Genomic DNA, 24048 nt, shown 5'->3' with positions numbered 1-24048 from the left:
TAATGTCAGACAAATGCTGTCTGCCAGCTGTGAAAAAAAACACCTGACCTGGTGTAAAAAATAGGTTGTCCCGTTAGAGTTGGTGCTCAACCTCCACATGCAGTTAAAAGGTTCAGCTGCCTCTTCATCACAACGAACCAATATTGTTGACGTCACACTTCTTCCTCTCCCTCACCTAATAACAGAACAAAAATGCTACGTACACACTGGGTATAGGATGTGCGTTCAAGAACATGCTAAACGGGCTTGGTGTTTAAACTGGACTGTTGCTACCTGATGCTAGCACACGTACCTACATCTGGAAGAGGTTTCGTGCAAAATGTCAAATTGGTTTTGCTGCAGTTCGAGCTTTTTTGAACTGCAGGTTTTCTTTCATCTGATCCTGATCCAATATGATTTGAACAAAGAAACACACAGAAACAGTTTATTCTTAAATTATTTTTCATATATCTTCCCTAAATAGGAAAAAAAACGTTAAAAAACACATGTTAAAAACATCAAAAACACAATTTTCACTGGAGTGGGTCTTTAAATGATTTTGTTAAAGTGCATTTTAGTGTCACTGACTTCTGAATCACCCATCAACTTTTACTTTCAGAATATTCTCCAACTAATTACAAAACCAGAACTATTCCATTGAGGCGGCTGTTTATACTCAGGATCCACTTTCTTCAACTAAATTAATTCCAGCCGATTTCTTTGGCAAAAGTGATCATCAGTCAAGTTCAGAGGTTGTCTTCTGCACGCTGGAATGATTTGACCTGCTTTGCTTCAGCATCTACTGGTCAAAGCGGTGTCCCATGATGCTTCACAGGACTATTAGAAGCTAGCCACAGTCTCGCTGTCTCCAGGCCTCAGCCGCAGCCGCCGTGCGAGAGTGTGTGTGTGTGTTGGTATGTGTTTAGGGTTGAGAAAGGCCTTTCGAAAAAGTCAAGACCCCCCAGCATGTCAGACACCAAAGCTGGAGCCCACATGTGCATACCAGAGCCCCCCAACCCTGCCCTGTTCCCAATTACACACACATACACACACAAGCTGCTTCCAATAAACTTACTTGATTTCAAAGAAGGGGCACGGGGCACAAGAGGTACCGGGTTGCAGTTGGGGGGGGTGGATCATCTAAATGGTCAGCAGAAGGAGTAACAAGGTCCATGTGAAGGAAAAGTGTGAAAAAGAAGCAGCTCTGAAGAATAAGACAGAGAAGAAGAAAAAAAGGCTGCTGTGGATGTACATCCTGCATTTCTTCCATTTTCCTCTCATTACTGTCAGCTCTCAATCCTAAAAAATGTTTCTTTGAATGTTCCGATTTTACTGTCTCCCCCCTCGATCCTTCCCTTCAATCCCCCTCCTGTGTTTATTTGAACACTGAGCTGCGAGGGTGCATGGAAATCAAAAATCAACACTTGGTGCCGAGGCTGGAGGGCACAGCAGCACTGTATGCACTTAAAAAAATAAAAAAGTCAAAAAGAAGAAGGAAAAAAAAGAGTCATTCCTTTGTATTTTTTTTAATCTGACTTCAACATTTTACATGAGCCCCTTAATCATAAACCCACACACACACCAGAGGCTGGAACACTCTGGAGGACCCATACTGTGAGCCAGGGTGAATTTTTGCCAAAAAACACACAGTTCCTGAAATTTAATGTTTAGTTTAAGCCAGAAAAATGTCAGCGCAAGCAGGTTTTGTGCATCTTTTCTGCTGTTTTAAAAGAGGACGTGTTCCTGTCTTTTTTTTTTTTTTGCTCAAAAAGGCAGGGCATTTGTGTTTTACTGGCTGCCTCTCGTCATGGGGAAAACCCTTCCTCAAGACTGGCAACGCACACACAGAAACACAAGCTACAACCACCTTCAGACACTAATAATACATTTAAACCCAATTATCGGTGCCAGGATGTTTTGGTTAGTGTGTTCATGCACTTTTGGAAACCTTCTGGTCTGTGTTACCACAGCAGATGCCAAAAGTTTGAATCAAACTGCCCTTTAGTTTTAGGTCGGGGCAGTAAAAATTGATTCATTTAAAAAAAAAAAAAAGATGCTCTTGGAGTAGAATTATCATGGAGACCCTTTCAAAGTAAGATTAATGACAAGTGCTGCCCTTGAGTAGTTGTGGGGTGTGTATTCCTAAGAGTCTGCTCACATATGTGTGTGTGTTGTGTTGTGTGTGTGCCTGGGTTTCCCTGCTCCAGCTGTAAAGCTGCCAGAAAGCCAGACTCTCCTGGTGATCCCAGCTGTAAACATCCTTGGGGGGGGGGACACAGTCGATTGCTGCTTTCAGTGCACCCTGACAGAATGTCCGCAAGATGTGTATATGTGAGTCTGCACTTACGTGGGGGGTGTGTGATTGTATGCATGTTCCTGGAGCTGCAGCAGCCGAGAAAAAACACACAAAAAAACTTGAGTGTGTGGTGGCGGGCCTTTAAATGAAAACAGGTTGGTTTGTGGGTTTTTTTTTTCCTTCCTGCACACGATGCTCTGTGATGGGACATTGTGCAAATGTTTTTGCCCTTGTGTGTTTGATGGGTTCAAAACTGCACGTCGTTGCCTCGCTCTATCAAGCGCAGACGAGGCCCGAAAGCAAGCTGTGGTTTTGGAATGAAAGAGAGAAAAAAAGGTGGGGGAACACAATGATATTCAGCTTTTTAGGTTGAGTAGGAGCTCTAAACTTCTACCCCTCACCCCCAAACCACAAAAACATTTTTCTGACTTTTTTTTTTTTTTTTTTAAGAATGCTGTATAAAGATTTTTTTTTTAAATGGAGACAATGACAGAGTTGCTCGTTTTTTGTTTTTTTTCCCTTTTCTTTTTCGTCATAAATTAAATTTACTCTGTATTTAAGTCATCAAATTGAATTGATTTTTGTGTTTAATTCATCCCATGAGAAAATAAAGACAGAAACAGTGTCACACAAAAATGTTGATTTTTATTAGCCATTCCAAGTTTTGAACTCATACATGACATAGTTTGAAACAGCCATTTATTTCAGTTGTTAGGGTTAGTTAAATCCATCCCGTGTATGTAGGTGTTGGGCCTCTGAGGTGGTGCTTCATCCTGACCAAGTGTGGCGCTCCTGGATGTCTCCTCGATCCCCAGTCTGTCGTTCCTGAAGCTCTTAAATGCATCTGTGCACTTCCCTAACCAGCCTAACCAATGTGCAGACTACTGTACAACCACTACTTCCTGAACAGGTAGTCTGAACACTGGGCAGGCGGGCTGGGAGGGGGGAGGGGTACATTTGCTAAAGAGGAGAACTTTTCACATTAGAGATATTTCATGCAAAATTGTACTTACTGCGATTCTAAAATCAGACATTTGGGTTCCAGTTCTCAGACAAAGGGCTGATCTAACTAGATGAGTAATCGATGATGAGAGGAAGGTTAGGAGGACAGGTTAGTCGAAGGTGATAGTCACTCATCGGTGGATGCTACAACATTCCCAGTTTCCCGCAGCGAGAAGCAACATTCCACATCATCATCCTCTGCGGGAAAAGCACAAGCAGCGTTAAAAACACACCAAATAAAATAGCATTTTTAATTGAATTATTAGTTTTGATCCAAAGTTTACTTCATTTTTTCCAACCATTAGTTTTCTGGATTAAATGGGATCACATCGGCAAAGAGCACACGAAGGGTCATACCCCATAAAGCCCACATTTGTAAAGCTAATCTGTGCTTGAACCCTCTGAGTCCGGGCCTAGGCTAAACAAATAGCTCAGGATATTTCATAAGTGAAAGAAAAACACGTTTGCTTCCGAGGAGTCTCTCTTGGAGAGGAACTTGTGTTGGAATATTTGTGGTCAGCTGAGATGTAACCCTGGCCCGACGCTTTCCGCTAAAGCACGGCTATACATAAGCGTTTTCCTTTAGCACGTCCACACAGGTAGAAGTTTAGCTCAGAGACGGAATACCTTCATCTTGGCGAGATCTCCTCTGGTTTTGTAGAGTATCTTCGTCTCCATTTTTTTTTTCTCCATCTCTGCCGCAAAGTTTCTACATCTTCTTTCTCAATGCTCATCTGTGTCGCAGAAAGGGGGTTTAAAAAAAAAAAAATACAGAAAAAGACCGGAATGTTAGTGAGGAAGGTGGACCGGCTGGAGGTTTGACGTGGCAGACGGACTGGCTACGGAGGTCCTGCTTCCAGAGACAGAAGGAGAAAAGGAAGGAGGCAGAGAGGAGATATGGAGAAGGAAAGAGGCGGAGCTCTCGGCCCCCCATTTTTCCTTTTCTCCTCTTTTCTTTCTGTCTCCCCTCCTTCTGTCTGCACCCCCCTTCACCCCTTTACTTTTTTTATGTCTTTCTTCTCTGGCTCATGGAGAGAAAGTGGAAGGTCAGAGGTGAACAGGAAGTGAAATGCTTTCATTAGTCATGTGTGCTGTAAAGTTTGGAAAAGTAGTGAAGGAGGGAGGGAACTTTTTTAGTGGAAGTCTGATGGTAGGGTGCTCTGCCGCAGAGACACAAATATGTTTTTTAAGCTCCTCTTTAATAATCCAGCTTGTGCTTGCAGCCCGGCGTATGGTAAACGTGAGCGCATATGCGGTTTCTGGACATCTGAGTGATGGATGTGTGTTTGGGAGTTGGGCTGGATGAGAGCAGAAACTCCACGGTCTTTGTAGCGAGGGCAGGAATGTCGGCGCTTTCTTGGCAAGCGGGAGGAAGCCTTGTAATAACTCCAGATGTGCAGCCCTGTGGTCTCCGTCTCTTTCTTGCTCCCTCTGTTTTTACTTCTAAAGCTGATTTCCTCTCCCTGTCCGACTGAAATAAAGGGCCCTTTATGCTGCCCTTCCAACACACACAAAGAGCGATGGAGGGAGGGGCGGCTACGACTCGAAAAGGTGACACACTACTGGTAAATCAGAACCAGAGCAAAGATGCTGTGTGTGCGGAGAAACAAAGACCCAAAGTTTGCTTTCCTTGCCCTCTTATACATTTCTGTCCCATTCTGACTTCTGGCTGACAGAAGTAATCAGTACTCAAGTTTCCAGGTGTGTGCATGTGTGCGGCCGAGTGTTTGTTTTAGCGGGGGCAATCAAAGCAGGCGCAATCCCAGGAGGAGAAAGTCAGCAGTCCTGCTGCAGAGGGGGAAGCGGGAGGAGAAATGCAAGGAGGTGAAGCAATGTCCAGGGAGCACAGGAGCCTGTGAGGGACACAAATCCATCCTCACGTGAAATTTTGTACATCGTTTCGGAGCTGGAAAAAGTGGATTTCAACGGATGGAAGGGAGGAGTTCTGTGGTCGCACCAACATTGTTTCCACTGTTTGGATGACCAGGCTGCCTTAGACTCAGAACAAGCAGAAAAGGAAATATGAAAAGCGCACACAGTTTTTCCGTAATACTTTAGAGAAACTCCTTGTTATTTACAGCTACGCCCCTAAAAACGGGATGTTTTATGTGTTTGTATGAGTGTGGGAAACTGTTGACATCATGCTGCACAGTTACTTTGGAAGGTGCTACAAGGCAAAATGTGTTCAGACGTATTTCCCACATATGTCAGCCTGTTTTTTTCTTACTTTCTCTGTTATTTCTTTAGAGCAGTGCGGATGTGAACAGCATTTGGTTTTTTTTGTTGTTGTTGTTTCTTTTTTTATATATAGGTCTGCAACCTGCGGCTCTGGAGCCATTTCTTTTACCCCTCCATTGTGGCTGTCTGGTTAAGCAAAAATAAAATGTTTTTATCTTTAAAAAGTATATGTAAAGTAAAAAGTAAGTAATTTTTAAATAAAAAAAATAACTCAAACTTTATTCAACTCTTTCACAAACAATTAAAAAAGGCAGAATGAATCACAAGTCGATTTTATGTGCAACAAATTCAAGGACTTTAAGTACGGCTAATGGTTAATTAGCTCTGATTTAATTTGGTTAGTTAGACTTACAAATTTCTGCACCACAAACAGTAAAATATATATTTTTTTATTTTCTAATCACCCCAGCAACTACTGCTTTTACCGCATTAAGATAATCCTGTATGACATAAGGCAGGGGTGTCAAACTCAATCACACAGAGGGCCAAAATCCAAATAACACCTTAGGTTACAGGTTGAACGGGATAAACATTTATTGAACACACTAAAACTTCATTTTTAAAAATGAAGTTTTTTAGCTTTATTATGAAAAAAAACCCAAAAACAACCAGGAATATTATTCCAGAATAAATCAACTTAAATCTTAAATAACTTTCAATATTTAATCTCCGTAAAAATATATTTTGTCAAAATTATACAAGTTAAAAATAAGCGCAAGATAACATCGGACCATTAATAATTAAAATAAATTAAAACAATTTGGAGGGACTTTATCTAATTACCCAGAGGCCTCTGGGCCTTGACTTTGACAAGTATGACATAAGGTGTCTTTTATTTTGAAAGGAAGATTCTGTCAAAAGTTATAAAGTATTTCAAATTTAGAAAAAAAAACATTTTTTCTTTGTGTTGATTGTATATTTAGGCCAAATAAGAAAAAGTAGCTCATTTATATTTGTCACAATAGTAACAAAAACATAAATACAATTGTGTATTTTATTTTTATAAAGAGCTAAGTGAGACTTTATGGCTCTTGCTAGTTTGTAGTCAGTGAGAAATTGCCTAGAATGGTTCTTAAAGTTTTTAAGGCTGCAGATCCCTGGGGGATAAACCAATAAAAAGAATTCAAAAAAGAAAGAAAAGTTAATTTAAAAATTGTAGACCGCTTTAGGCAAACTGATCTTTGAACAGAACAAAAAGCTTGAAAAAACAGAATTCTTTCCCAGTTTACGATAGAAAAGTAAAGAAAATATTTCTATGATAAATGTATATTTAAGTAGATTTTTAATGACATCTAAAAGAAACTAATACTGTTTTGATGAATAATGAGATTTAGTGGTTATTATGACAGAAAACAGAGACTTATAAGAAATGAATAAATAACACGTTCTCTCGTGAAAGAAAATATAGTTTGTAAAATAGACAAAAAATGAGTGATGGCTGCAAGATGAGACAGTAGGATTTAAATCAAAATGTTTTCTCTTGCTGACCGTTGTGATGGGAAAAAAAAAAGTTATGGTCGCTTTTATGTCCCGTTAATTATCATATTTTAGCGATTGTTGGTTTCGGGTAGTTCTAGAAAAAAAAAAGAAAGAAGGAGTGGGTTTGGTCCCAAACAAACACAGAAAAGATAAGTAAAAAGCTCACGGGTAAGTGTTAGTGTGTGAGTCACACTGGGATCTGCTTTCATTGTAGGTTAGTATGTTAATACAGGGTTTAAGGTGTGGTGTAAAGGCTGAGTTTAGCCCGAGTGTAACGTTTCTGTGTAATTTCCTGTGACAAGATGGAAACACAACTGTATTTGTGTAAGCGGCTCATTTTTATAGAGGACTTTCTGACCTTATTCTGAATCACTTTACAACTTGTAAAAGTTGTTTGAGTCTCTTACACTGACATTGTGCATCTGCTGTATGCACACTGTCATCAATCACACACAAATGAGTGGATTAGCTTGTTTGCTATCCTCATAAAATGACAGCATGTGTTTGTTTGGGCTGCTTTAAATTATTTGGGATTTTAGATTCAATTGAAGATTAACTGTCATGATTTTATGTTGCTGAGATTTAGTATGTAAACCAAAAATGACATATGCTACTTTTTCCCCCTGTTTTCTTGTGATAAATACATCTACTATCTCGTTATAAAAAATAAAAAAAAAACATTTCTGGATAGCAAGATAGTTGATTTCATTTTAACTTGTTTACAAATTTCTGTATGTCGTGATTATGAGATAAGAAATGTTCTTTTTTGTAATCTGTAGCAAAGCAAAACATGTTGTCAGAGAAAACGTCAAACATCAGATGAATTGATCAACTTATGATTCATTATTTTAATCATGCACAAACTCTGGATTGTTTAGATGTTGTCGATCATAAACAATGGAGAAGGTTGACCTGCGGAGAAAACAGGAAAAAAAATTGAAAAGTAGGTGTTTTTATCACTAGTCAACGACAAACCATTTGCAGCTTCCATAATTTAGTTTTGCTATTTAGATTTTATTTTTTTATATTTCATAGTTTTTCCTATTGATTTGCATTTCTTAATAGTTATATTTTGGTGCAATTACAAACTAGTTTGATATCAAATATTAATAAACCTTGTTTTGTATGTTGTTTTCTGCAATCAAATATGATACTTTTATTTATTTTTTGTTTACTTTAAATTTTAAATAGTTAATACTATAAATGTAAAAGCCACAGATATTGGATGTGGTCGCATGAGCTAACGATTTTAATAGATCCCATATAAGCCAAGTCGCAGAAGTTCCCTGCAATTAGCCAATAGGAATAAAGAAGCAAGACAAAACACTTAAGAAACGTTCTAGAGGTAAATATATATGTAAAAAATACAAACACATATAGTATGTTTATTTAATTTAGCCACAGTGGCAAAAAACAAAAATTTATGTTGGATCGATTTCATTATCAGCAAATCGGGATTGTTTGTTTGATAACCTCCTAGTGGTTAATTATGGAACTGCACCTGATTACAATACATTTTTATGTTTTTAAATATCTGTAACCATGACGTTTAGCCACTTCAATCTCTTTTTTTATATGACAACAATACTGGATATTTATTATTGCAACACAGTAAAAGAGAATTGCAAAATAACAATATTTACATGTCAGACTGTATTTAAACGTAACCAGTTGGAAGATAATCATCTAAGATCATGCAGCAATAAATATAAAATACAAAAGAAAATACATGACATGTTTTCAATTAGTAGTTTCAAGTTATATGTAGACATTTTGTCCTCATGTTTTCCATGTTTTGGTATTTTGGTAATATTTTCTAGGTAAAAAATGACTTTTTTTTTCAAAAAAATTAAAAAAACGAATGTTTTCTATTTTGCTGAAAAGTCAATAGTTTCCTTTTTTGCTGTCGTATGAAGCTTTGCCTTTCATGCACTTAGCATGTGCACGTGTCAGGCCTACAGGAGCCTTTTTGCTTTGTCTCATTTGTCATTTTGACACATTATAGAAAAACACCCAAACAGTCCTACAGATGTATCATTGTAGAGCGTTGGAGTTTCAGGCCCTCGTTCAGCCTTCACTGGTGTGTTTAGACGAAAACTTGCTGTTAAAAGGAAAATCTATGTGTGTCCTCTCTTTTTGTCGGAGCTCTGTGGTGGTCCGGTGATTGATCACATGTTCTGGGGAAAACGTTCTGTAGGAGCAAATGAAGAATAGGTGATGGCCAAACTGGCAATTACCAGTTTAACTGTGGATGTGTTCTTTCCCTCCTAGCGCAGTAATTTCATCCTATTATTCCCAAAGGAAGAGTTGAAAAATGTGTTGCAAAATGAAAAAAAATCTATCTTGGAAAGTGAATTTAGTAAACTTCAGAAGTTTCATGACTTTCTTTTATGAGCTTATCAGGGAGCTCTTTGACTAAGACCGGAAGTGCCATGAACAGTGGCGTGATGCCTTCAGGTTATTTGTTATGTGTGTTTTTGCGCAATTTGCAGTGCAGTGACGCATCAACAGGTCAAGTTTTCACACTTTCCGCTCAAATAGCTCCAGTCAACTAGCTTCCCATTGCACTTGTCTTTGTTTTCTATTCCTGATTTAAATCTTGCCTACACATTTCTTTTTTTCAAATGAAGTTTCAAACAAGATAAAGAGCTTTAAAGTGCCCAATTTTAACATTTAGACAGGTTGTTCCTTGTTAAAAGTGATGTTTTCTCATCATTTCGCTCTGCATAAAAGACACGGCAAATCTATTTTTTTTAGAAGTTCTGTGGGCTTGACGAATAGCGTCTGCAATGCTAACATGGACGGCTAATAGAAAAATGACTAGAAAAAAGACAGGAGAATGCGAGACGACTGCAGGGAAAGAAAAAAATGAAGGGAGGTAAGGAGGAGGGTTGTGAAAATTGGCGCTGGCTGCCACCCAGGGCCCAGTCTTTGCGGTAATGAAGGGCTAGAAGCGGCATTATTGCTCCCAGATGCCGTGCGGCTTTTCCGCACCGCTTTGATGCACGGCCCAGGACTTTTCTGTCAGAGTCCCATCAGCACACACACAAAAGTCATGCCAACTCTTAGAACACCGTGAATGCTATAAAAGCATCCCCTTTTGCAGAACTCAGTGAAGTTTGTAGAATCCTTTTCTTTTTTAAATACATTTTTCTAGAAGGAGTTGTGAGTCACTGTGGTCATATTCCATGAACATTTAAATTCTAAATATGTCTTTGACATGTTTGCGAGAAGGGGTGCTGAGAGGTGAAGTCCATTTCTGAATGCAGAGGTGAACTTCCTTTGCCTTTTCTTAAAATGAGCCCGCTATTACTCACAAAGCAAACAAAGCCCATGGAAAATACTTTATTCCTGCACCAATGAGAGCCACACTAGAACTGGAGGTTCAGACAAAGAGGAAAGTCATATAATCCTGTCCATGTGCCTTTTTTTCTCACCTGAAAGGACATTTGATCTACTTTTGCACATAAAGGAAATCGTCTTCAATAGTTTCATGTCATTTTTCTTAAAAAACGTGTTATTATTTTTGAAAACTTAGCAAGGTGTGAAACTTTCTAATCCGGAGAAAGACTGAAAAAGACATATATGTTTTGAGGTTGATAGAAGTTTATATGGGAAGTCCCACTCCAATAATTTTGATCTATTGTAAAAATGTTTCCAGTATTTTTTTTAATTATGATTATGCCTTTTTTAGGCAAAAATGTTTTTTTTCTAGGACATGGATTCTACATAGTGACAGTAGAAATTTGCCTCTGAGTTGTGGGCAGGACCGTTAGCATGGAGTAAGCCTGCCCTGACTTCCCATTATCCATCTTTTTAAACACTTTTCTGCTATCTTACAGCCCCAACCTAACATTAGCAATCTAAAAAAAATGTTGGATCGAGGCTTTTGGCAAAAAAAAAAAGTTTTGAGTCAGATGCCAGCTCAGGTGAAGAAAACATGCAAACTTCGTCTGCAAGGGGATGCATCGGAATGGAGCGGAGCAGGGAGCTTATGGCTTCTACGACACTGTTACAAGTTTTTTCCAACTGCAGTTTTGAGCTTAATTTTTTTTATATGTGAGAAAAATGCCACAAGAGCATGTTGAAAACACCAAAAATGGGTCTTTAATATTTCCATGTTATTAGTCATTGAAGCACACAAAAAACCCCTAAAAGTTAATTCGTTTCATTCTGGACTTTTGTCCGACTTTAACAAATGAGTCAGAAGGTCACAGAGTTCATGTGGACCATAAAGTTTCATTTTCTCTGTTGTTTTTACTTTTATTATATAAAATACAAATATATTGTACATAAACTAAAATGCAGTTTTACAGATGCTAATCTTGATCCAGAATTTTTCTGAAAATATATTAAATATTTCCATTTTTGTGACCTTTGTGTTCTTTTTTCCAAAAAAAAAAATTCTTATTATGTTCTAAACATTTTGGAGAGCTGTTGCTCTGCTTTGCGCATAACTTTCTCTTGCGCATTAATGACACTCCACACATGGATGCAATCACAGATGACCACAGACACACACTGCTTTGTGTTGCATTAAAGCTGTTTCCAAGGTAAAGTTTCCTGACAATCCAGTGGCGGTTTAATATTTTCACGCCCCACTGATGATGTTTGTCATTGTCTGTCTGCGCAGGGAAACACAAAAAAGGGGTCCCATGGAAGCAGTTTATCGGAGATATATGGTTTTGAATCTTTCCTCATGGGTGGATTTTTTCGTGTGTGTGTTCAAAATATTTTTTTTAATGCGTCCCTGTGTGTGTTTAATATCTGAAATCTGTACTGCTGCCCAATCCTGCTGACTGGATTTCAGAGGAACATATGGAAAATCACTTAGAGCTCACCAAAATCAAGAACACGCGTGTGCAAATGGGAACAATAGAAGGAAAACAATGCAAAAACATTCAATCTGGCGAGAAACAAACCTTCATTTACTTTTTTTTAATATGATTGGTCTTTACTTCACTGCTTTTGCATTTTTGTCTTAAGCTATCATGTACAAGCTCCGAAGCCCTCCTCCTCCTCTATCCTTGTCTTTCCAAAAATTCTCCAGACTGAATTTACTGGCCAGAAGAGAGGAAAATATATGAATCAATCCAAGGCAGCTCACTCCCTGGGAGAGGGAAAACCAGAGAGCAAAGGGGGGAACATGGGAGGGAAAAAGTTGAAAAGAGAAAGAAAGAAAGATGGAATATGAGGATTAAAAAGTAAAGAACTGAAAGAGAAAAAGTGCAGAACGAAGAGTCTGTAAACGATGAAGTCAGCACTCAGCAGTCCTCTGCTGTACTTTTATTTTTAGCGTTTTTTGTGTCATAGACTCCCTGCACTGCCAATTGCATCTGTTTATGTGGCCTTTTATATTATTGTGTGTCTGTTGTTCTTTGAAAGTGCAGATTTTACACACATTTAGTGGATTTGACTGTTGGGCTGCACAGGTCATAAATCCTTTGATTAAGGAGTTTGGCCTCAGAAGAAATCCCCTGCCTTTCTCCTGCTATTGTGCACGCACACACTCTTGTGCACACACTCATACACACAAACACACTTGCAAGGTTGGGCAGGGCGAGCTTGTGGTTAGGCATCCAGATGGTTTTAAGTTTAGTTAGAGACTGTGCTCAGAAGGTACTTTTTTTAGCCCGACTGCGTTTTCATACATGTGTGTTTATGTATTTTGTATGTTTTTAGCAACTCACATATTCCAATCTATTTATAGCTGTTTTGTTTATTCTTATTTATGCATTTTTGTGGGTTTTTAACTCACTAGTAAAACTTTACAACTACATTATAACTGACTAAAGTTGGAGCTCTCCGGACTATAAATGAGGGCCTGTCTGTGTATTGTAGGTTGTGTGCAGATTTATGAGTACAACATATTTTACTGAAGCCTAAAAACTTGCTTTATTTCTATTATTTATTTGTTACTTTTTAATAATCTTTTAATTCTTTTAATTTTTCTTTACTTTTATAACTTTTAGCTGCAGGACTCTGAGTGTTATGTCTCAAATGCAGCTTTTACTAACCTCTGTGTTGCTTTGTCGCCCCCTACAGGAGAAAGAGAAGAAGTACATGCTGCAGGTGGACAACCTAAAGCTGAGGGATGTCGAGAAGGGTTTCATGTCCAGCAAACATATTTTCGCCCTCTTCAACACTGAGCAAAGGTCAAATTATTGAGCATTTTAGCAAGAATAAAAATAAATGTTTTGCACGAATAAGCTCAAGTTTGAATCCATTTTTAAAACTATTTTGTCTAATTAGTTATGCATCTTTACATGAATGCTCCGATCTTTTTGAATGTGTACAGAAATGTTTATAAGGACTACCGTCAGCTGGAGCTGGCCTGTGAGAGTCAGGAAGATGTTGACGCCTGGAAGGCCTCCTTCCTCAGAGCTGGGGTTTATCCTGAGCGTGTCACGGTAAGATTTACATCAAAGATGCCACCACACAAAATAATACACTTATTCAGGAAATAGAGATTACACCAAAAACATATTTGAAACTTTGGTATGGATTTTGGGAGCAAGAATTTTGCTGTAATACAACGCTACCAAGATCTATAGTCCAGATTGTTCATTTTCTTGACAAGGAAATGCCATTAACCTGTTTATTTGGCAAATTAAATTAGTTTTAATGCTCGTAACTTACTGCTAAAAGTTTATTTTATTACAGTACATCTATAAAGATGAAATAATTTAATTATGTATTCTTTGTTTCCTTTAATTTGGCAGCTATGCTTTCAATTTAAATTAATTAAAGCATTTATTCATTACTAGAATAGGGTTAAATGTTAATGTTCATGAAAACAGATATTTATTTTAAAGCATATTTCAGCAATTAATATTATATTTAATTTCTCCCCTTTTTTGTGTAAAATAATTTTTTATGTTTTTATAAATACATTTAAAATTGATTTTATTCTTTTGTAAAATAAACACATTAATCCTAACTGTTTTGGATGTGATATATAAATATGTTGCATTTTAAATTTTTTTTTAAATCTGAAGCAAAAAAAAAAAAAAGACTTTTAATGTATTTTAAGTGTATTTCACATCCAAAAGGAGACAAAATGTAAAATTTGAAGTGATCACTTTTCTGTTTCAATCTATACTGTTATGTTCACATGTTGTCTTTTCTATGTTGTTGAATCTCTTACGTCTATCCATCCATCTTTTCTTTCACTCCCGTTGCATCTTGTAGGAAAAAGAAGGGAAGGTATGTCACTTCTGTCTGCATCTCAATTTCATCCTTTCTTTTCGTGTTTTTTTTTCCCCAGTAGGAAAAAAAAGGATATATTAAGTGATTTTTTTTCACAGAAGTTGAGATATTATCAACAAAAATGTAAAGTTGATTAATTAAAATAAACAAAAACTTTATTTTCATCAGTTTGGCCCAAATCTTCCATGTAAACTTGCACAAAAGTTATCACTCATTATCTTAAAGCTTTTCAATTGTGTCATTGCATTGAAAATAGCTTCTGCTTGTGTGTGAGATACATTTTTTTTCTTAAGGTTTTAACATTTAGAACATGTCTTGCTCGAAAGTGAAACTTGTGTTTTTCTGTCATTAAAAATGGAGCATTTGAGAAATCTCTCTGGGTGCAAATTTAAATTAATTCAATAAATGTTACTTCTGAGCTAGAGGGGTTTCAGAAACTGTATTTTCACACACTAATAAATAAGAACTGTTATGAATATTTATGTGTTTTGACTTCTCATGCATATGCTGACATACATCTGTTCTTTCTGTAATGTGAAGTGTTCAACTGGCTTTAGTTAATACTTTCATTTTCGTTTCCTCAGAGTGATGGTGGGGAAGAAAACGACTCGGACAGCTTGATGCACAGCATGGACCCTCAGCTGGAGCGGCAGGTGGAGACCATCCGTAACCTGGTAGACTCCTACATGGCCATCGTGAACAAGACGGTGCGGGACCTGATGCCAAAGACCATCATGCACCTCATGATCAACAACGTAAGTCTCCTTTTTTATATCACTGCTTCAGTCATCATAGAAAAATTTTTGTAAGTGTCAGGAAACGTCAGGAAATATTTATTAACGCCTTCAGGCGTCCTGATGTGCAGCTGTGAGATTAGCGTAATAAACTCAGTCTAAAATAAACTTTTTTTATTATGTGGTTGAGATTTTATTAAATAAAGAGATAATACAGCATTTATTTGTAGTTTTCGGACAAAAGCGATGTTTTATCTTAATAAATTAGATTGAAGATGAACATCGATATGGCAGCTGCAGCTGCAGGGCAAAAGATCTGCTGTTGTGGGCGGAGCCTAACAGAGCTGTCTGCTATAAGATGTCCAAAAACGAGGAAACCGATGAATAGTATATTTTGAGATGGGGACCGCCATTAATTTTCGATAACAACGAATACCGGCGTTGTCTAAAATTCCAGAAACTCCGCAGTTCACCGCGAAAGTCCCGCCCACCGCTGTTACAAGAGGCGAGTAGTTCAGAGTTGATAGACACTCCTCCACTTGTGAACAGATTCCAGCCGAGCCGACCTGAAATCCAGCTGGATCAAGCTTCTCCCCCAAATTTTTCACACCATAAGAAAAAATTAAGAGAAAAAAGAAAAAATAAATAAATAAATAAAATAAAAATAATAAGTGGTTGGCAAATACTATAATTGAAATAAGAAAAAATTAATCGCAATCATCGCGATTAATTTTTTAACCGATTCCTGCCCCAATATAAAACATATTTTCTCAACACTAACTCTCTGTATGTGTCTGCAGACCAAGGACTTCATTAATGCGGAGCTGCTGGCACAGCTGTACTCCTGTGGAGACCAAAACTCCTTGATGGAGGAGTCTCAGGAGCAGGCGCAGCACCGTGACGAGATGCTGCGGATGTACCACGCCCTGCGTGAGGCCCTCCTGATCATCGGGGACATCAGCACAACCACCGTCAGCACGGCCAACCCCCCACCGGTGGATGACTCCTGGCTGCAGGTGCAGCGGGGGAGTCCCGGGGGAAGGTACGCGACATCAAGAACTATAGTTTAAAGGATGCAAAACATTTAATCAAACAAATGACTAATTCTTTTCCGATTTTATGTTCACATTTTTACTGGTTTCAGTCAAGATCTCAATGATAACTGGTTGAAAAACCCTCCAATTCCTTCTTGTTTCCTTCAGATCTCCAGCAACTAGTCCCACTCCCAACCGAAGGGCTCCACCGGGACCTCCAGCTCGTCCCGGCTCCCGCGGCCCGCCGCCCGGGCCTCCTCCTGCAGGAGGTCCTCCTGTTCCATCTCGCCCCGGACCTTCTCTGGACCACGCCGGGCCACCACCCACCGTGCCATCCCGCCCGAACCGCGCACCCCCGAGCGTGCCGAGGTGAGAAAACCGTCAAGAGGACTTTTCACCCCCTCCTAACACTAGACACTCTGAGGAGGATGTGATTCAAACAAATGATACTTAATGGCATTTTGATGTTAGGGGGATGTGAAGACACTTGGATGAGTGAAAAAGAAAGAGGTAAATTAAACGAACAAGCGCTGATTGTGATAGAAAATAGATTAGTGGAGAAACAAAAAGCTAGCAACCCCACAATAGATGCATTCATTCATCATCATTTCCCCTGTTTCATTAGGGATTCTTTGAGGTAACAACTAACTTTTGAACTTTCTGCAGAGAACCACAGAACATCAAAAATACTTTCTTCCATCACATCCACCTGCTTCTGCTCCTCATAGATCTGTCTGTCTGTCTTTTCCTAATCCTCACTAGCAGCTTGCTTCTTTTAATAACACTAACATCGTCTTGTTTTCAATTTTAAGTTAGTTAGTCAAAAAACGTTCCTCCAAGACATGAAAACGAATATTTATAAGACAAAATAAGCTTCAAAGAGAGCTGAGCAGACTCAATGTTGGTTAGTAATTATCTCTGTAACCTCCTTTTTGCCCCATCACCTCTTTGAAGCTTCCACAAACATGTTCCTCCTGCAGAATCACTGTCACTCACCAGTGAGGACGTCCTGGTATGCTGGGAGCTGTTTCTCTCCACTGAATGAAATTTCCCCACTTTTCCTTTCAGAGGTCTGCTTGGAGTTTGTGGACTTGATGCAGTGCTATAATTACACAGGTTAAACAAGAACTAGGGTCAGTTTATATTCAGCACCCATGCAAGGATGTGACAGAGCTTCATCCGTGATCTTTGACAGAGCATGTTCCTCCAAACCACACGAGAACATGCAGTTCCTTCATCAGTTAAAACACTTTAAAACAAGCTAATAAATTAAAAAAAAGGAAAACTAATAATGGAACGCATTGATTTTTTTTTGGTAAAATTTCTTAAAATAAGTTGTGATGTCCTGCATGTGAAATATTGAGATTAGCTATAAATACTCATATTCAGGTGTATTACTCTGGTAATGAAATATTGTGTCTTAAAATAAGCATTTTTTTGCTCAAAAAATACTTTCAAAAAAATCACTTTCTAATGCAAAAAATATCATATTTTGAGCAGTTACATTTTTTTTCATTTAACCTTTATTTATCCAGGAATGACAGATTAAGAAAAATAATCTTATTTTTAACTGTAATCTAGAAAAAGGCAAGAGTCACAGGAGAAACAGAACAAAAATCAGTAACGCAATCATTTAATTAATAAAATTATCCAAATCATAATACTGGGTCACAGCAACATTTTTCTTTAAAATGATCATTAAGATTCATTTAAAAAACTGAAATAAAAGTGTCAATTCTTATGTTTTTTGTAAATTACATACACTGTAAAAAATGACCTTGTAAAAATAATTACTCCATGGGCAGATTTTCTATACATAAGCATAAAAATATATCTGCCAATAAGGGAAAGAAAATGGTCTTGCAGAGAATTCTTATTTTAAGAAAAATATTATAGACACTGAGAGACGTTTTATCTAACTTAGATGATGTTGTTATTGATGTGCAAGACAGAAAATATGACAATTTTTCGTGAAATAAGGGTGTTTTGCCTTCCTTGGAATTTGGTTTTTGCAGTGGATGGGATGTGTCTTGTCCATGTGGACTCTCCTTGAAGTAAACAACAACTGATTTGGATTTGTTTTTCCTGAATGTGTCCGTTCCAGCCGGAGACCCCCGCCCTCTCCAACCCACTAAACCTAGGAGCTCCTTCCTCCTCCTCTCCTCCTTCCTCCTCCTCCTGACGAACGGCCCAAAGACCACCTCCCCGTTGCCTTCTGCCTCACCTGAACCACGCCTCTCCTGCTCCCGTCTCACCTGTAGAAACTCTTCTTTTTCTCACCCACGCTGAATACTTGAACCCCATTTGCACGACCTGGAAACACAACTTACTCTCCAATTTAGACTGTTATAGGAGGCCAAGGGGTTACTGAATAAACATTTATAGAATATAGATGCAAAAACAACACAGGTGTTTGTCTTTTTAAACCAAGCAGGGTAAACTTTCACATATTTAGCATGATGATATAATATTTTAAAGAAGTATTCTCCCATTTTTTTTCATTTTTGAAGTTATTTAGGGAAACACTTTGCCTAAAAACAAAAGTTTGTGTCATGCTGCATTGCTTCTTATGCAGAATAATTCAGTTTTTTTTTCTTTTTTTTGCTGTGCAGCATTAAAATTAACAGATGCAAACCTCATGTGACATATTTCCTCAAAGGAAGTGATGGAAATCTAAGATGAAGTGAAAATGCGCTGTCATGAAATTACAGGTTTTTATTTTTGTTTTATGTTTTTGTTAGGAATTGCACTCCTGAATCAAAGCTAATTTTCCCAATTTTTTGCAGAAAAAACAATAAATTACTTCTTGTTTGACGAAAAACTCAGAAGGAGCTTTTATTTTGTAGCATTAACATTTTTTTTGTATTTTAAAGTTTAAAATCATATTTCCATTGCAGTGTTTCTCCAGTTTTTTGTCGGTTTTCTTTTCTTATGTGAATAGAATATACAATGTCACAGAATGACAACAAATACACGGATTGAATTGTCATAACCTTCAGAAACTTAGTACCTCTTAAATTTTTTTGTCTAAAACTCATGTTACAGTTTTTCTCCAAGCTTTTCTCAAAACCTATGCAAAAAAATTAATGAGAAATAGCTAAAAAATGATGCCTCTTTTCCCTTATTTTCCTTCTCTCTTGTTCAGGGAACACTATTTACTACTTAAATATAATAGAATGTACAAAATGTTCTTTGGTTACGTCCAAACATGCAGGAATCAAGAATATTAACACTTGAAAGGACAGAACTTTGACTCCTAGATTGCAATGAAAGGCTGTTAGGAATTAGAGGGACTCAGGTGCCTAAAGGGGAACTCATGGCCTTGTGACCTTTCAGTCAAGGTCGATGACATTATGCATAAGAGGTTTTTGATATTCAGAACAGTTGATGATCTGCTGCTTTCTTTTTCCTCCCTTCTTTTGTTCTTTTCTTCCTCCTCTCAGTGGTCATGGGGGTGAGTGAGAGCCTGCAGTCTATGCATTGAACTAGCTTCTGTTTCTCCTTCACATCGCTGAGTCAAACCTGTCTTTTTTTTGTATGTAACCACTGATCTCGTCGTGATTGATTGTACTTTGTTTCCATTGCACTTATAAAAAAACAAAGACCTTTGTATTGTAACTGAGTCATTTTGAAGATATCCACTCCTTGTGCATCTTTGTGCCCCATAAACACAGCAAAGCATATTGTGCAACCTTTCAGTTAGTTTACATATCTTTATGTGATCTTATGTATGTGTATGGTGCATCCTATCAGACTTGTAATCCCAATGTTTAGAAAGTTTAGTCTCCGCTGTGTGAAACAGCTCAATACTTAAATTATTACAAATATGTGTATGAAATACTGAATACAAAAATAAATAAAGATGTGAACACTGGCAGATTATTATTTTGATTTCCTTTCAAAATGATGCATTATCATATCAACACATTAGAACCGTGAGTGTGCCGTAAAAATCTGTGATTTTTCCTTTGTCACCAGACCGTCATTAAGCAGGATCAGGAAAAGGAAACAGGAGTGAGTATATGTTGCACCACAAGAGGGCGCCAAAGCACATTCAGATTTCTGGAGGAATCTAGTGACATCCTCATCAACTATTCTTATTAAAGCAGTATTGGTACTTGATCAGAAAACAATAAGAGCAATTCCGCTCTTTAACTTAACTGGGGAGGAAAAAAAAAAAAAAACAAGTATTCATATTGGAAAAGTTGAATGTCTCCCTTCATATTACATTAGATATGTTTAGCCAGAGATGGATTGAAGTAAAATAATATTTATATATATGTTTTTCGAGGTTCTTTAATGAATAACCTAATACACATTATGTCTTAAGATCAAAGCTCAGTGAAGATCTATTATTTTTTTCTCCTTTTCTATTGCTAAACATCCCATGTTTGTGGTTTTGTTTGAATCATCAAACCTTAATAAAAAAAATGAAAATGTATACATAAAAATAATGCAAAAGCACAACATAAAAGCAAGAAATAAAAAAATGCCAAGCAGAGACTGACTAACGTCCTTAATATAAATTATTTCTAAATTTCCAACTGTTTAAGAGTCATTATAGAACAAATTAATTCAGTTTCCTTTATTTAAAATGTATTTGCATATGAAAATGCCACAAATAACACAGACACCAAGATGCTCAATCAGTTTTATTCAGGAGAATCAAGAGAAAATATTACTCAAGAAAAAAAATAAAAATAAAAATCAAAGAGCTCCCGTCAGAAGCAGCATTCAAAAATATTTAACCAGGTCTCTTAATGATCCTTCATTCCCATCCTACTCTTTTCTAGTTTACAATAAAACTGATTAGTTTCAGTACTAACTTATTCCAAATAAATATTTTCTTTTTTTTTTCCATCTTTGTATTAAATCACACCAGTCAGTAACAGCCAACACCCCAACCCTGTACTAACACTCACTCACTCACACAGGCAGAGCAGCGCCCCCCCAAACACACACCAGGCATAATGAATGTACAATATATTACACTGTTACAGTATATACACCACTGCTGTTACATCAAGGACAATAAATGCTTCCACTGCTTTACATGTTAAGCAGACGATTATCCAAAAAAATCCCCATTTTTGTATTTCACAAACTCCAAAAGGATTTTTACATCTTTGACCGCTAAACCCCCAAATAAAGTAAACAATTGAGAAAAAAAAAGAAAGATAGATCAACTGTGGCATGTTAAAAGCTGAAACCAGACAGAACAAGGATGTGGAGGATTCTAGTGGAAAAAATGATAACATATGTTCTGGTCATTGTCATCATTTTTATCCAACTTCTGCTCTCTGAATGATAATCATAATAACACTATTTACTATGTAAAGACCATACAGTTCAGAAACAGATTAGTAAATGAAATGGTATTTGCTCCTAATTACTAAAGGAATCAATTATTTTTCTAGGCAAACATCTTCAGTTCTGCTTCATAATGCCCCAAAGAACTTCTCTTGACCTTCAGTTTCATAAAGAAGTGTGCTAAAACCAGACTCGTTCCTTCTTATCAAAGCTTTGGAGGAAACCAGAAAAAATATGTTCTTTCCCTACTTGCACATCGTTCCCATCCTCAGAGCAGCACAAACACACTGAGAGGTTCACTGGGATCCTCAGCTTCAGCAGCAAGCTTCATAGGAACCCCTTTTTACTCCTTCTTTAAAGGTTAGAGCATCAAAACATCGAAGTCCAAATGAGGAGCAGACCCAATCCCACAGTCCAGTTGTCATAAAGGTGCATTAAAACATCTCGGATATGTTCAACTACAAGTAAACCAACAGTATAGGTCAAGGATTACATTTATAGTGTTGTTATTCAGGATTTTTCTATACTATAGGTCAAAGCAGACTTAAATATTTCAAATTTCCAACTTCTTTGTATCTCAAATGCAACCAGTTTTTGAAGGTTAAGGATTTTCTTAAAGAGAACAAGGATGCTTAAAAAAAAAGATGTGAGCAAAGAGAAAATATTAGTCAGGAACCCTAATTTCTTTATTTTTGTCCTTTTATTTCTTTCTGATCTGGAGTTCATCCAGAACGCACTGGGACCCCTGATTTATGTGCATAGAAGTTCAGATGATGATAATTCTTACAAAAAAAATTTAGTTTAATCCTATGAAACGTGTCAAGATGGACAGATTCTACCAAATGAAATGTGGGGAGGGGAAAGGGACAGGAATGTGTAGAGTAGGAAAAGCTGATCTAACATTTCTGGACACTGCACAGCAACTCAAACTGTAATTTTTATTAAAAAAAAAAAAAAAAGATCCTTAACTTGACTTGAACGACGTCATGAGGTCCTGACGTCAATACTAGTTGTATAAACCATGTTTTCATGGTTTTCTCAGTCTACTGATGATTTATTTATACTATCTTTCTTGATCACTATGCATGCACGACTAGGAATCGTCTTCAGTGTTGGACAACAAAAGGTAGTTTCTATGAACAGTACCAGTCCTGAATGCCTCCTTTACCTTCTTGAAACTGGAACAGCCTCTGAAGCTCAAACGCTTCTTTTATTTTGACTTTATCTTCCACCTTTCTGCCTTTATTTCTCAACTAGAATAAATAAATGGCCACCCAAACCCGACATCCTCTCTCTGCACTTTTCTCCAACCTCCTCAGGCTCACATACTTTAAATATTAGAGTTATTACATTCAAGAGAGGTGCTTTTTTTGGCATGTGTACAGTGAATCTGAACGGAGACTTTCACTTCAACACAATTGTACAAAAGCTGCTTCTTTTAGAGAGCTATAATAATACGGTAAAAGAGGGAGAGGGGCAAAATACATGACCCCCTTCTTATTGCACATATGTGTGAGGCGGGCGAGGAAGAGATTCAAAATTGACGTGAGGAGAGGGATCCGAACGCATGTGGAAATAGCGATCATCTTCTCCCCACGACAAACAAAAAAACAATATAAAAAGTTAATTTGGATATCAGTCTCTCACGCACACACACACAAGAAAAGGACGGTGCATTTTGAGAAATATGTCCACAGTCTTTTTCTCCAACTGTTTTTCATGAGTGAAGGGTTTGTGCTGCCCCCTAGAGGGCATAATTGTTAACACACCCTATTGGAAAAAAATCCTAAATTTGGGAAATATGTGTCCTGAGCCATATTACATAGCAGGGAAATATGATCGCTGATGTGATAGTGACTGTGTAATTGTATGTGTTAAAGGTTGAACGCTTGAACGCCATACGGAAAAGCTGAGTCCTGTCAAACGATCCTGTTTTTTCATTTTAATCAAGCCTCTTTCACAGTAACTATTGCTGATGATATTTACAAGAATGCTCTCAACAACACTTTTACTGAAAACTTCAGCATCACAGCAATCAGAGGGAACTGTATTCATATCAGTGGAGAGTTAAACAACAAAAGGGAAATGAAAGGGTATTTTTGTGTTTGTGGATGTGTGTGTTGTCATAGAAACAAACAAAAGTGTAGCCAAGTCCTTTCACGATGAAAATGAGGCAACGGGCTAAATAAATGGATTCCATGGCCAGAGATACCAGGACTGTGTGGACACCCACACGCCAAATGATTTTCAGAGTGTTATCAATGAGCTCCAAATGAAGTAAACTGCAGTGTTTTTTATTTTCCCAAATTTAAAGACGTGTGGACGTTTCTCTCATGCTCGCACTCAGGCACACTCACACCACCAGTATCTTGACTTCGTCCTGTTCGTCGGGTCGATAAAAGAACGGGATGCAGGGGTTCTCTCCGAGGAATGGGGGGGATCTGGGAGCGCCCTGGGGGTTCTGGATCTCGTGGAGGAGTTGCATGATTTGCTGGGCTGTACCGTCCTCTTTGGGCACCAGGGGCTTGGGCTCAGTCTGAACAGACCCAGGAGACGGGGTGTGGAATGAGGAGGCTTCAAAACCTGATGAGGGCTCAGAAGAAGGGACGGCCTCCATGGCTTCTACAGAGAGCAAAACGAAAGGAGTAATTATTGAGCTCTAGTATAAAGAAAAACCTTTTATAAAGTAATCTTTGTCATATGTTAGCATGGCAACTTTATTGGCAATATAATACTTATCGAAATATATATCCAAAGTTTGTATCAG

The 24048-nt window shown here is 37.7% G+C and overlaps 2 protein-coding genes and 1 long non-coding RNA gene across 12 annotated transcripts in view; 1 reads left to right on the top strand and 2 right to left on the bottom strand.

Annotated features, from left to right (window-relative positions):
• The window catches only part of dnm1a (dynamin 1a), a 55295-nt gene extending 34152 nt beyond the window's left edge, over window positions 1-21143 (top strand). For 4 of the 6 annotated variants that reach the window (XM_024298818.2, XM_024298813.2, XM_024298817.2 and 1 more), the window contains 7 exons: window positions 13040-13149; window positions 13293-13404; window positions 14186-14200; window positions 14788-14958; window positions 15738-15979; window positions 16140-16340; window positions 18076-21143. In XM_024298818.2, coding sequence (XP_024154586.1) covers window positions 13040-13149; window positions 13293-13404; window positions 14186-14200; window positions 14788-14958; window positions 15738-15979; window positions 16140-16340; window positions 18076-18106 — 882 coding nt within the window. In that variant the 3' untranslated portion in view covers window positions 18107-21143. Of the gene's footprint in view, window positions 1-13039; window positions 13150-13292; window positions 13405-14185; window positions 14201-14787; window positions 14959-15737; window positions 15980-16139; window positions 16345-18075 lie in introns of those variants that run through there. The other 2 variants (XM_024298816.2, XM_024298819.2) reach the window with 2 other exon arrangements.
• LOC112162874 lies at window positions 2901-5929 on the bottom strand. 2 transcript variants are annotated; one of them, XR_004948806.1, is made up of 3 exons: window positions 3905-5929; window positions 3289-3475; window positions 2901-3210 (listed from the first exon to the last, which is right to left on the bottom strand). It is a non-coding gene; the product is annotated as an uncharacterized LOC112162874 (long non-coding RNA). The 2 variants fall into 2 exon arrangements; XR_002922176.2 differs by having other exon boundaries at window positions 2901-3475.
• Window positions 20611-24048, bottom strand: part of golga2 (golgin A2) — a 19236-nt gene continuing 15798 nt past the window's right edge. For all 4 annotated transcript variants that reach the window (XM_024299117.2, XM_024299115.2, XM_024299116.2 and 1 more), the window contains one exon: window positions 20611-23903. In XM_024299117.2, the coding sequence (XP_024154885.1) occupies window positions 23635-23903 (269 nt within the window). In that variant the 3' untranslated portion in view covers window positions 20611-23634. The remainder of the gene's footprint in view (window positions 23904-24048) is intronic.

The sequence above is a fragment of the Oryzias melastigma genome, linkage group LG12 (genome assembly GCF_002922805.2).
Source record: "Oryzias melastigma strain HK-1 linkage group LG12, ASM292280v2, whole genome shotgun sequence".
Classification (NCBI taxonomy): Eukaryota; Metazoa; Chordata; class Actinopteri; order Beloniformes; family Adrianichthyidae; genus Oryzias; species Oryzias melastigma.
This window is presented reverse-complemented; position numbering and strand designations above follow the sequence as displayed.